The 14104-nt window shown below is 40.8% G+C and overlaps 1 protein-coding gene across 4 annotated transcripts; it reads right to left on the bottom strand.

Moving 5' to 3' along the window:
* Positions 1-2184: 2184 nt before the first annotated feature.
* Positions 2185-13578, bottom strand: CUNH6orf62 (chromosome unknown C6orf62 homolog). 4 transcript variants are annotated; one of them, XM_019668189.1, is made up of 5 exons: positions 11312-13576; positions 9429-9605; positions 8427-8549; positions 7583-7717; positions 2185-3545 (listed from the first exon to the last, which is right to left on the bottom strand). In XM_019668189.1, exons 1-5 carry the CDS (start codon positions 11438-11440, stop codon positions 3420-3422), a joined length of 690 nt encoding a protein of 229 aa, XP_019523734.1. In that variant the 5' UTR covers positions 11441-13576; the 3' UTR covers positions 2185-3419. The 4 variants fall into 4 exon arrangements, with proteins under 4 accessions (XP_019523734.1, XP_019523735.1, XP_019523736.1 ...); XM_019668190.1 differs by having other exon boundaries at positions 2204-3545; positions 9429-9602; positions 11312-13578; XM_019668191.1 differs by having other exon boundaries at positions 2204-3545; positions 12623-13578.
* Positions 13579-14104: the final 526 nt, after the last annotated feature.

The following is a 14104-nucleotide window of genomic DNA, read 5'->3' as shown; positions in this document are numbered from 1 at the left end:
AATAGCTGTTCCTTACAAAAGAATGATCAATGTGAAGCGAGGAGCAGATATGGAAAATCATTTTGCAGTCATTATAGTAAAGACTGGTTATAGGGCCGGCCGAGTGGCTTAGCTGGTTAAGAGGGTGAGCTCTGAGCAACAGGGTCACAGGTTTGATTTCCACATGGGCCAGTGAGCTGCGCCTGAGCTAAGCTGCTAACAGGTGGCAGGATGGCTCAGCTGGTGAGAGCTTGTGCTCCTAACAAGGTTGCCGGTTTGACTTCAGCATGGAATGGTGGGCTATGCACACCCACAACTAAGACTGAACATGGCACCTTGAGCTGAGCTGGCAACAGGTGGCCAGATGGCGACTGGACTTGGAGCTGAGCTAGCTGCGCCCTCCACAACTAAGATGGAAGGACAACAACTTGGCTGTTCAGCTTCCCCAATAAAATCTTAAAAAAAAAAAAAAAAAGACTGGTTATAGCAAAAGGCAAAAAAAAAGCATCAAGGTGCTCCTGATAAAGAGGATATTTGCATGTTTCCCATGGATTGCTTCTTAGTTGCAAGTGGGAAAATACTGGGTTGTCGAAAAAGTCATGACATATTTTTGTTTTTCGTTGCAAAAATGCGTTGACTTTTTTGACAACCCAATAGTAACTATACAATGCAGAAACAGGACACTACCTTAGACCCATCAAAATTAACATCAACAACGAGCAAATTATGTGCTTCTGGATATTAACTTGAGAAGAGCATACAGTCACATTGGGCTCTGGCTAGAATGCACAATCCAGATCTTACCTCACCAGAAGAAACATCACTCAGTGCAAGATCACAAACTTTATATTTTAAAAGTTGGCCTGTACTCTTCAAAAAAGCTGTCATTAAAGGCTAAGGAACTGTTCCAGATTAAAGGACACTAGAGACATGACAACTAATTGCAATGATCCTGTACTGCAGGGGGGTTAAAAAAAAAAACCCACTATCAAGGATATTAGGACAATTAGCAAAAGGAAAAGAGATGGTAGATTCAAGTATACCAATGTTATAGCTCCTGAATTTGATAACTACTGTGGTTATATAAGAGTATCCTTGTACTTGGGACATGTGCTGAAGTACTAAGGGATAAGGAATCAAGGTGTAAGTACTATGTGCTACCAAACTCAGATGTTCACATAAATACATGTAGAAAGACAATAAAAACAAATGTGGCAAAATGTTAGACTAAATGTGGGTATACAGGTGGTTTCTGTATTACTCTTACAACTTTTCAAAATCTAGATTCTAAAATAAAAACAAAACCGATGGCTGCTGAAATGTCTAACTTGTTGATTATTAATAAATGTAATTCAACATAACGAAACAGTCAAGAGCTTGGGCTCTATAGAGCCAGACAGCTGGTTATAAATTCTCTACTCACCATGTGAGTTTGGGCAAGCAACTGATTTTCTACAGCGTTAAATTCACCCAGACAAGAGGGCTGGCCGACTGGCGCGTTGGTTAAGAACTGGCTTGAGACGCCAGAGGGCCCCGGTTTGGATCCCACATGAGGACCAGTGACACTGCCCTCTGTAGCTAAGATGGTGAACGACAGCTCGACCTGGGGCTGGGCTGCTGTGGGACGCCAGTGACAGCGTAGGCTGCATCCCCTGCTGCAGTGGGCTGCCATAAGCTACCATGTGTAGCCAGCAGCCAGCGTGAGCGACCAGAGGCTGGCGACTGATCTGCCTCGCCTGGGAAGAGTGCAATGATGGTGCCAGCTTGGGCCAGTGAAGCCACATCTTCCGCAACTAGACTGAAGAACAAAACAACAGCAACTTGTCTGTTCCCCTCCCCCAATTCCCCAATAAAATCTTAAAAAAAAAAAAATTCATTCAGACAAGAGCTTATAAGTTCCTGGCCATGATAAACATCGAAGTGTTATTTCAAATAGATTCTAACTTTTAATTGATTAGAAAACATGTGAAAGCATTTTAGAACTAAGAATATTTTTTTCTTTTCCATGAAGCAAGGCATAAGGCCAGGCTGATAACTATTATATTAAAGGGTGACAAAAATGTCCTAGACTCCTGTTCTTGTTAAAACTACAAACCCAATTGCTGGATTTGTTCTGAATTTGCCGTTTAGCCATTGACTATTAAATAACCCAAGGTCATTAGTAACACGTACCCCGTGACTTAGGAAAAAAGTTACCACTTCAAGTTTTGTGTATTCACCTGGATAGTCAGGGAACATAAACCTATTTTATTTAGGTTTTCATTTTTTCAAATTCCAACCAGAAACTAAATACAATTGGAAACCGGTAAGCACTAAGTTTTACTCCAAAGGAGGATCATTCAGATTTACTCCAATGAAAGTATGCAACCCTTAAGCAAAGCTTTTCTTCATTTAAAAGGAAAAAAACAACAACTATACAGTAGTCTTTCCTTATGTTCATTGCACAAAGTGAGTTCTGCTTTTAGAACTTTGACTCTCAATGGTTGTTTTTACAATTTAAGATTCCAACTTTAATGACTTTTTTCTACTCCAAAAAACCCCTAAGTTTTTCTTTAGGATGGTGTAGAAACCAGTATTTCTGCACAATTCACTGGAATTTTTTTTCTTTGTAATAAAAATCTCTTTAAAACCAGAAAACAAAAACCAAAAAGGAAAGTCCTCTACCTATCATGGTTTCAGCAGCTATGAATGTATTTCTCAGTTTTATAGCTGCTTTAGCTATTTCAGACTCCAGATCTGCTTTAATGGGTCTAAACTGTATCAACACCCAGCAGAATACTCTTTTATGACAGCAACTTGAGGAAAGAGATCTGGAAATAAAATACATATATTTATGAGTACCAGGAAACAAACGTGGCCCAGTAAAATGAGGCAAGAATGCCTACAATGAGATGCTTTTTTCATTTAAGATTTCTTTCCCGTGGTTTTATTTTTTTTTAAACCACTTATTAGAATGAATCTGACAGTGCCCTGGAACAACGGTGATTATAGCAAAGCTATTAAGTTTCTTAAAATGTTATTTATACCTGTTACTTTCACGTCTCACCCTCTAAATACTGATGACAGATGTCAAGAGGCAAAAGCCAGCACAAATGGAAAGACCATCAAAAATGAGTATCACCTTGTGCTTTCGGATACATTTAAGCATTTCAGTGTACATAGTCCTTTCACTTCACATTTTTATAAGATGCTGATGCAGTGCAGCAAAGATACAAAGCATCTTCTTTCACACAGTCCATGCAGAAGACATCTAATTTTTTTTTAAAGTTCTGAGATACAAATGATTTTTAAAAAAAAAATCCAGGATGAACAAGTTTCAAAATGCATAGTGTTCTGTGCATGAGTCCATTTTCTTTAAACTCTGAAAGAATAAAGTGGTAAGAAAACAAGAAAATAATTGCTGCTGCACTCTGATCGTCTCCATTTTGCTGGTCAGTACTCTATTCTGGCATATAAGGATGGAGGTGATCCTCTATGGTGCCAACTGCCCAGTGGGTAAGTTGTTCCTGTGGCAGGTAGAGGCAGATGCTGCATAACTTGAAGATTGTAGCTTTGTTTTTTGGAGTCTGGAAGGGGAAAAGTTTAAATATTCTTAATAAATAAGACATAAGTGATCAATGATCACATTTAGTTAATCTCCCACAATTTACTAAGTATGTATGGACACAGTAACAAAGCACATGGAGTAAGGGAATAAATGATGGTCCCTATCCATAGGGACCTTAGGAAGACAGAACTTTGCCGTACAAAATACAGGAAAAGAGTAAGCAGGACTATAAATAAATCTTTAAAGAATTTATGCAGGGGCCAGCCGAGTGGCTTGTTGGTTAAGAGTTGGCTTGGGATGCCAGCTCTGAGCAGCAGGGCCCCAGTTCAGATCCCACATGAGGCCAGTGACGCTGAGCCCTCTACAGCTAAGATGGTGAACAACAGCTCGATGTGGAGCTGGGCTGCCGTGAGGCAACAGCGTAGACTGCAGTGGGGCTGGCCGGCAGCTGGCATACGCTTTTGTGAGCTGCCGTGCCCGCCGTCCAATAGCCAGCAAGCAACTGCCTCACCCAGGAAGAGCACAATGATAATACCAACATGGGCCAGTGAAGCGACATCCTCCACAACTAGACTGAAGAACAAAAGGACAGCAACTTGTCTGTTCCCCTTCCTCGATTCCCCAACGCTGTTCCCCTCCAATTCTCCAATTAAAAAAATCTTACAAAGAACTTATGCAGATAAAAGATAGGAATGTCAACCATAGACTACTTGCTAAAAGAAGTTTTTTTGTTTGGTTTTTTTTTTTAATTGGGGAATTGGAACAGCGCTGGGGAATTGGGGGAAGGAGAACAGACAAGTTACTGTCCTTTTTGTTCTTCAGTCTAGTTGAGGACGTTGCTTCACTGGCCCAAGCTGGCACCATCATTGTGCTCTTCCCGGCTGAGGCAGATCAGTCGCCAGCTTCAGGGCAGCCGCTCACTGCGGCTGCTGGCTACACACAGTAGCCCATGGCAACCCACTGCAGCACAGGCTGCAGCCTATGCCATCGACAGCGACTCATGGCAGCCCAGCTCCACGTCGAGCTGTTGTTCAGCATCTTAGCTGTAGAGGGCAGTGTCATTGGCCCTCATATGTGGGATCCGAACCAGGGCCCTCTGGCGTCCCAAGCCAGCTTTTAACCAACGCGCCACTCGGCTGGCCCAAGAAATTCGTTTTAAAGGCACTTCATGGAGACAGATTTGAATAGAGGTTTGAAGTCATGTTTGTATATAAAAAGACAGCAGATACAGAGCGAGTAGAAGCTAGGGAGAAGATCAGAAACAGATCAAGATTTAAGAATTTTCTGGAGTAAAAGACTAGAAGAAAGCCAAAGCATTACCAGATAAATCAAACTATATTGTTTTTAAAAAGTAGTTACTATTTTAACATCTAAATTATGGAAAACATGCACTAGGAGCTTTCACAAATAACCACTGCTAGTAAGATGATTCTGAACCCAGCCCTGCCTTCAAAGCTCATCTTCTTTTCATTGTATCACCTCTAAAAGAGGCAGAAGAAAAAAAAAGGCCTTTGCCGATGTCTGAAGCAGTCTTTATATGCAAATGAACTTATACATATGCACGTTTTTTTTCATTTTAAATGTTACCACCTTATGAATATCATTTACTCAATTTAACAGAAAAAAACATGCTGACAGCAGAAGTTACATGTCCAAAAGCTCAGCTACTAAGTGGCTACATCTGTATTAGAATCCAGGCTCCAGGTATGTGCTTCTATACCACCTGCCCATCCAAAATTATCCTTTGGTCATGCCCTATGTATCTTATCTTATGATAAATGGCTCAAGAGCTCTGCTGGGTGATTTTGATCAAGCTACTTAATTGCTTGATTTCCTTAGCTATAAAATGGGAGTAACAAGGTCTACACCAGCAGTTCTCAACCTTTCACAGGGGTCGCCTAAGAGCATCGGAAAGCACATATTTTCGATGGTCTTAGGAACCGAGACACCACTCCTCTATCCGTCTCCAGGCCCACATGCAGATACGCCCACATACGAGTACCCAGTGACCCCTGTGAAGGGGTCACGACCCATAGGTTGAGAACCGCTGGTCTACACCTCAGGGGACTGTTGTGAGGATTAAATGAGCTCATACATGTAAAGCTCTTAGTAGAGAGTAGGGTACTTGATCTACTACATATGTTGGCCACTGTCATCATCAAGTCCCTTGTGAATGAGTGGAGGCTGCTTCTTCTATAATAATGTGAACATTCAACACATCTCCAGTTTATGAAGATCAAGAGCAGAACCTGAGTGGAAGGAGACCTAAAAGCACTGCAGACCAAATTCATCTACAAACAGGGTAATAACCACACTCATTTGCCCAGGACTTCAGCCTGAATTTCAGTGCTAAAATCAGAGCATTACAAACAGACGGTTGGTCACCCTACCTACAACACAAATTTAGCTTATGATCTTAAATCTTTCTTTGCATTGAAAAAATTCAAGTTGTTTGCTTTCTAAAGCATTGAAAACATCTGACCTTGATACATAACAGATGAACTGCTACATATTAACAAAGTAACTCCTTTGAGTAGTTATTAAATCTTCTATGACTGGGGCAGCCAGTTAGCTCAGGTGGTTAGAGTACAGTGCTCTTAACATCAAGGTTGCCAGTTCGTTCCCCACATGGGCCACAGAGCTGCACCCTCCACAACTAGATTGAAACAACTGTTGGGTTGTCAGAAAAGTCATGACGTATTTTTTCTGTTTTCGTTGCAAAAATGCGTCATGACTTTTCCGACAACCCAATCAATACTTGACTTGGAGCTGATGGGTCCTATTCCTCAATTAAAAAAAAAAAAAACAAAAAACCTCTATATCTTTTTATGACTAAAAATCTTTGTGTTGTGGATTCCATACTACAAGCAATTAAAAAGAAAAACTAAGTCATCTTAAAAGTCTCCAGAGCTAAAGACCCCAGATTAAAAAATAAAACCTAAAAAACCCACCTATTATGTGGTTTTTCTATTAGTTCTATAAATACCCCCAGTGAAATTATCTTTCTTCTGTAATTGCCACAATTCTTTTATTTGTACCTATACATAATTACTTAACTTCACAAAATAGAAAGTCTATCAGCCCCTTGAAGGAAGCAGTATGATTTGCTTTTGTGTTTTTTAGTACCTTACATACTCCCTTAAATAAAAATAAACATGTTATAATGCAATTAATATCATACTCTTTTTTAAAAATCTTTAAGTCACTTACCTTCTCAGTGAGGTCTTCTCTGCCTATACCATCTAAGAATTCACACCCAATGGTTTATATATCACCTCTCCTTTTCTCTTAGCACTTATCACTATCTCACTATATATTTTACTTATTTACTACTGGGATTCCCACAATGGATGAGACTCCATGAGGGCAGGAATTTTTGTCTGTCTTGGTCATTGCTGTATATTGTCTAAATGGTAAATTTAAATGATGCTGTATTTTAAAAGTTAATAACAAAGTATCTATTATAAATTAATGGCAATGACATTTAGGTCTAGGTTGGTGAGAATAAACAATGTTTTACAAATAAAAATTCATTTAGAATATCTGGATTGCTGCTTAAATTGTAAGTACTCATTTAAAACACATATGGATCTTTTAAATACAAATGTACCTCATCCCTTTAGATTTTTATTTACTTTGAAATAGGCCAGTGCTTCTCAAGATAATGTGTTACCTATCAGTCACCCGATGATTTGGTTCAAAATGTAGATTAAGCAGGGCCTGTCATTCTACATATATAAGTTTTCAGGTGATGTTGATCTGGTGACTACAGTTTAGGTAGAAAAGCTATATGGTAGCATTTCTCAAACTCTACTGTACACTGGATTCATGACTTTTAAAAACTCTCCAGGAAGTTCTAACATACAGCAAAGTTTGGGAACCACTGCTCTAAGGTGAGGCACAGGATATATCAATATTTCTTATTTTTTAAATAACTTCAAGGGGCAAAAGAGAATCAAGTAACCTGTACAGAAAACAGTTTGCTAACCAATAAGCTTTTTAAATCAGCCCTTAGGTCATCCCCCTCCACTGCCCCCTGCCAAAAATAAAGATTACCTGCAAGTGCTGTCTGTCAATGAAGAGAAACACTGACTGGTTAGGATTGTTGACAACAATTCCAGTCTTGTCCTTGCGGCTCAGTACATGCAGAAACTGTTTTTCATAGTCACCGTGATGAAACTCAAATTTAGCCTAATTAAAAAATACAAACATTTAAAAAGAAACAAAAGAAGAAAGAAAAGAAAATACAAGCATTTATATGTAACTACAAACATTTTACACAACATGAAACATTTACTGCACACATACGCATATAGTTGTGCTGACAGTGGCTACTTAAATTTATTGGGTTGTCGGAAAAGTCATGATGTATTTTTTTCTGTTTTTCATTGCAAAAGTGCATTGGCTTTTCTGACAACACAATAATTTAAAATTCAGTTCTCCAGTAACACTAGCCACATTTCAAATGCTTAATAATCAGATGTAGCTAATGACCACAATTTTGAACAGTTTCTTGAGATATAGAACACTTCCTTCAATTACCCAGATGGTTGATTGTGCATGGTGCAGGGGAAGGGGTCTTGTGAATTTATCCATGCCCTCCCTTCCCCAATAAATCAATGCTGACCTTAAAACATTTCCTCTAGCTATAATTTCAAAGATACAGTGGGTAGCTAAGACCCGCCTTATTCTCAAGAGATTCTATAATCCAAATTGTTTTTCCTCTTGCATTACAATAGTAAAAGGATGGGACGGACTCATAAAAATTATCAGAAAGCATACCACCCCCCAAAAAAAGAAAAGAAAAAGCATACTCCCAACAATTTCTTAAGTTAGACCTTATTCCAGGAGTTTTCACTTAAATTTAAGTGCTGACCACACTTATTTTACAATAAAATACCTGAACAGGCCTAAATGGCTCATCAGATTCCTTCCACCTAGAAAACAGGAGACAGACAATTTTTTCAATATCATTCCGAGGCCAAAGAATGAAATCCATCTCCTGAGTACAGCCAATTACATCCTATAAAATGACACACATAATAAAAGAAAATTATTTTCAAAGAAAGCTGTAAAAAGAAATGACTAAAGAAACATTTCACAAGTGCAAAAGGTCCACTATGTATCAGTTTATATAGGTCCACTATATATCATTTTATATGAGGTAACAGTAATAGGGCCCCATATAATCTGAGTAGTTCATCACCTTATTCAAATTTTTATCTTGTAGAGTCCACAGAGTCACTCAACAATATTCCTCACATCAAGATCTAAATTCAAGAGTACATGGTGAAAACTCCAACTAAAGCTCTGATTTTTTGTCATTTTTCAAAAACCTCTGCACCTTTATTTCCATTCTTCAAAGTCAGAACTATTTAAAGCAAAGTTAAGTTGTCTTGGAACTTCTAATATGAATCACTATGTTAATACAACTGGAATGTGTTTTTGTTATATGCTGATGTTCCTCTTATTATCACAGTCCAGCATATTAATTTCCAAAGGCCAAAAAACCTCTGCCAGACCAGTACATGGTATTTCCAGTCTTCCCCTCCCCGACCCCAATCACTAACTGTGGGAATCTCTTGTTCCAGTATGCCAGATTAACTTCCAATGAGTTGCAGAAATTTAGAAGGTTGGCAACAATAGTTTCTTCTACTTTACGTTTCTTATTTATTAAGGGGTATGATATTAGCTCCCCTCCCAAAGAGGAAAATCCAATGAACAGTCATATAAAACATTATTCACAGCAATAATGTACACCATTATCACCATGATACCACATAAGTTATCTATGCTTTATTTGAAGAAATAAAGAAATTCATGACCACTAGAACTACCCATCCTGGAGGGGAGGGGAATGCAAGCTTAAACTTACCAAATCAAAACTTAAAACAAAACTCACCCTTCTCATAGACTGGTATCGAGGAGCATGGAGCTGTACCACATCCTTCTGTAAAAGCTCTATGGAACTTTCCAAGGAATAGCTAGAATCTCGCACACCTTTCAGGATATTTTCTTCATAATTATTTGTCATGACTGGTATAACCTCAGACACTTCAAAAAGTGCTGATTTTTTCTTCTAGAAGAAAAAAAAGTATATTAATTCACTGGTAGCACAGTCTTTTAATACCCAATTCATATTATAATGCATGTACTTTTATCATAACTCAGTAAAATTCTTAACTGAAGTAATTTTTGTACTGAAAACACAGGTTTTCAAATAGGCAAATCTTTTTGTCCTTTCTCTCCAAGCCCCCCAACCCCAACCACATAAAACAAGCTATTATCAAGATGTTTAACTGCATGGTTTTATAGCATTATGGTATCCACACCAAGTACTTATTTTAGACAATATTTCTTAAATGCTGTGAGAAACAAACACCAGCACCCCTGGGCTAAAAAAAAAACAACAAAAAAACAGTGATTTACTCTTGATGTAATTTCATTTAACTGGTTCTACACACAGCTAAATTAAAATCTCAGTAGCTTAAAAACAAAGCTATTCAGACCAATGAACTCTTTCACTCTTTAAAGGTCAATTTCCAGTATTCTGGATGTTATATAACAAGTGTCAATATCTGCAAGGAGGAAAAAAAGATGTCTACCAAATTGAATTTCAAATTTAGTCACACCAAGTGCTCACGATGAATTTTGGTTATAAAATTCATGAACTACTGAAGTGCCTGGATACTCTCCATTCGTAGAATAAAAACATGTTCTCACAAGTGTTAAAAGAACTAAATGGTACAGTTAACCTTCTAGATTAAATACAAAGATCTAGTCTCACCACTTATGTATGATTTATTTCTAGTGAATGTGCATTATAATATCTTCAACTAATTTCTGATCTTATCAATTCTGCAATCAACTTATTAACAAAAGGAGAGAAAAATGGAGAAGTAAATCCTTAGGAATACCTTGGGACAATCACTTCAAAACAAACCACTTCTGAAACCACCTTACAATGTTATATTCTAGCAGCTAAGAGCATTCTTCGATACTAATAACCTTTAAGAGTTAAGAGTGGGGTAAAAACCTAAGAAACTTCCAAATATTAAAGATACCACACTAATATATTTCTGATCTGAAATTAGCTCATAATTTAAGTGCAAAAATCCAAGTATTTCCTTATATTCATAACCTAATCTATCAAATAAAGATTTAAGAAACCACCCATTGTTTTAAGTTGCAAAAATATACGGCCTTATCATGATTTCCTTGACAACTCACATTATTTGCTATTTAAGACCCCCCAAAAAATTAACTTATTTCACTTTGAATTTTAATAAAATGCACTTCTAAACACAAATTAACCACTTGAGTATTTAATTGCTCCTAAAAATTAGTCTATTAGGGTAAAAAAAAATGTACCATGAGAAAAGGTACCTGCATCCTGGACTTGAAGAAACAGACTGCTTTAATCATTTTGATTCCCATTTACCACTTTCAATCATTTATGTTACATTAATCTTTAAACTCAGTTATAAAGTTTTCTATAACTCCACATAAATGTAATTTACTGTAAAACACAAGTGAAAGTTTTACAATGTTGCCCACACCACAACCCTAACAGTGTTTTGGAATGAAATACTTCCAAACCAATGAGTACTCAAGCCTTCCATTCAGTTACACTGCAACTACTGGATTCAGAGAATTCCCCATAAGGGTGAAACGTCAAAGCATACACTGTAGACTTTTGCCAATCACTCTTTAACCTAATATTCAGTTATTTGCACAACTTACAAAAGCCACCTGTGCTAATACACATTAAGAACTTTAAATTACCTTCTCCTTGAATACAAAGGCAATATACATCTTGAAGTCAAACTGGTCAGCTAGAGATTCTTTTTTCTTTCTAAGCTGAGCACGTAGTCTGTTCAGAGCTTGTTTCTTCCGGGAGTTTGGGTCCCCCATTTTGAAATACAGGTGGTACTAAAGCCTTTGGAAATTGTCACTAAACTATGGGTACTTTTTCTTAAGACTCAAGTACAACAGAAACAAGTCATTTTTTTTCCTGCTAATATGATTGAATAGCTAAAATCACGACTGTAACCCAAAAACTGCACCTTCTGGCAATATTAGCAGACTATCATATGACAGGGTCAAGAAACAAAAGCCGCTGTCCAGTCATGTTTGGACAATAATGTTTGGGGTTGGGTGGGGGAAAAGGAAGGGGAAGAAGGCAATAAACTGAGAAAATACTGAACTAACTTTTCAGAAAACACATTTGGCGTAACTGCCAAAATAAAGGCTTGGGGGGAAATGAAAAGCCTATTACCAGGATTTAGGTGTGCAATAAAACACAGCTGACACCAGCCCAATCCTTAAAACCCATCCAGATTTTTCCCTTTTTAGAAAAGGGATTATGAAAAAGAACAGGGCAGGGAGGAGTGTGAGCCTTGCTTTCCAAATTTAAAAAAAAGGAGGAAAAAAACACAAATCCCCACCAAAACAGGGAAAGTGAATGAAACTGAAATATCCAATTGGATTTTACCCAGCCAGATCCATGGCTGTAGTACCTAATTAATTCTTAGTTATTTCAGGTTTCACTATTGCTATGTATTGTCAGTGCTTGTTATTGATTACACTTGGTGGTGAGCAAAGAGAAAAGTGCAAAATCGGTAGAGAAAGAAGGGGAGAGGTTCAGGGTTTCCCTGCAATCAACTACAGTGTATACCGGGGGCGGGCAGCTGTTGCCCAAAGGAGCCATGAGAAAAAACAGCGGAGTCATTACCAACTTCCCCATCACCCACATTTTGACCCTCAGGTAGCTGCTAATGCTGCTGCCAAGGAGAATCATGATGGCAGAGAGAAAGGGGAGTATATAACACAATATAATAACTATTCCGGCTCTGTGGTCAGACCTGATTAGGGATCCCAACACCACTAACCCCGCGAGGAGTCCTATATTCCCCAGGGGAGCCTTCCCTATGAATTTGCCCCCGTTCCAGACAGTGGGGAGTTTATCTTTCCGTGGGCATTGCTGAGGCAAAGGTGGCAGGTTCTTCTCCCAAATCCAGGCAGTGCCCGGGGACCACCTGCCTTCCACCCACCAGGTCCCACCCCCACCCTTTGCCTTCAGCGGCAGCGACTCACTCGCACCACGGGAGACACAGGATCACTCAGGTTTTCACTCATTTCATCGTGGAAACAATTCCCGCCCGGGTAGAGTAGGCGAGATGGGGTAAATGGGAAGGATCAGTGGGGAAAAAAAGAAAACAGTTGTGTTAATATTACTTTTTAAAGTATGCCCATCCCACCCCCCCCAACAAAAGAAATGGAAGTTCCCGGGTTCCGGATTAGCTCTCTCACGTTGAACAGACCATGTTTCCCGAGTTTGGATGGTTTAGGGTGGGGTCGTTAGTGGGATTCCCGAGGGGCGGATGGGAGGCGGGGAGTCCCCTCCCTGTCCACGGAGGCCGGGATCGCGGACCGACTCGGGTGGGGCGGGCCCTCTAGCCGCAGCCCGCTGGCGGAGCGGTGGCGGCGGCGGAAGAGGCGGCGGCGGCGGTGGGGGCGCTGCTCGCGGCTCGGGCAGGAGCCATGTCAAGAGAACACCACCAGCCAACTGAGCCCCCCCATCCCCGCTACGGTGCGCACTGGGACCGGGCCGCCCGCGCTGCTTCCGCCACGCAGCCCCCGCCTGGGACCCATAGTCTGGCTCGGCGCCCCGGGGCGGAGGGAGGACGGGGGCAGCGGCGAGAAAGAGAAAGGAGGAAAAGGAGGAGGATGCTGGTCCCGGCAGCGGGGGAAGGAAGCCCTAAGCTAAGGGGGTCTGTCAGCCAAGTCAACCCCGAAATAAAGTTATTTCAGTTCAAGCATCTGCTTTCGAGTCCTCCTTCCCCACGTCGGCTCCGGCTCTCAGGAAAGTGCGTCTCTGAGATAAGGACGCGGAAAGCCAAGCGGATGGCGAGCGTCCGCAGCGGCACAGTCTCGTTCCCCGCCACCGGTGGCTGCGGAAGCGGCGAAGGCCTCGGAGCCTCCCGGGTCCCGGCAGAGTCGCGTTTGAGAGGAGAATCCAGAACAAACAACTTAAAATGGCAGCGACGCCACTGCGTCACCCGCCCCTCAGAGGCACCGCCCCGAGCTCTCTGCGCCTGCGCGCCCGGCGGGCCCCACCATCCGCGTAGGAAAGGAGGGGGACAAGAGACTGGGAGCGGGCAAGATCGTCACGGGTACCCAACAGGGAAGAGAGAAGAGCAGGAAGAGAGGTTACGAATAACACTTTAAAAGGGATAATCTTCGAAGTTACAGTTATTAGCTGATATCCCCGCCTCAAAGGGAAGTTTGAGACTAGAGACACCCCTCTTGTCCAGTATGAGATGTGCACAAGGTCAGCCCACACGCCCTCCGCCCCCTCCGTCAGGAAGTCCCGGGCTCCAAAGTTGGCTCCTCCCCCGGGTCATCATAAAACCACGCCCTATGCCCTCCCCGGCAAAGCACCCGGATGGGACTACTCTTCCGGGGTCTTGTTTGACTCCCCTACGCGGGTTGGGCGTAGGGCGGGGCTGAGCCGATAGAAGGAGTCGGGACAGAGTGTAGGAAAGGTGGGGGTGGATGAAGGAGGAAAGGAAGTGT

This window comes from Hipposideros armiger, unplaced genomic scaffold (assembly GCF_001890085.2).
Source record: "Hipposideros armiger isolate ML-2016 unplaced genomic scaffold, ASM189008v1 scaffold_519, whole genome shotgun sequence".
Taxonomy (NCBI): domain Eukaryota; kingdom Metazoa; phylum Chordata; class Mammalia; order Chiroptera; family Hipposideridae; genus Hipposideros; species Hipposideros armiger.
The sequence above is the reverse complement of the archived record's forward strand: the minus strand, read 5'-3'. Positions and strand labels throughout refer to the sequence as shown.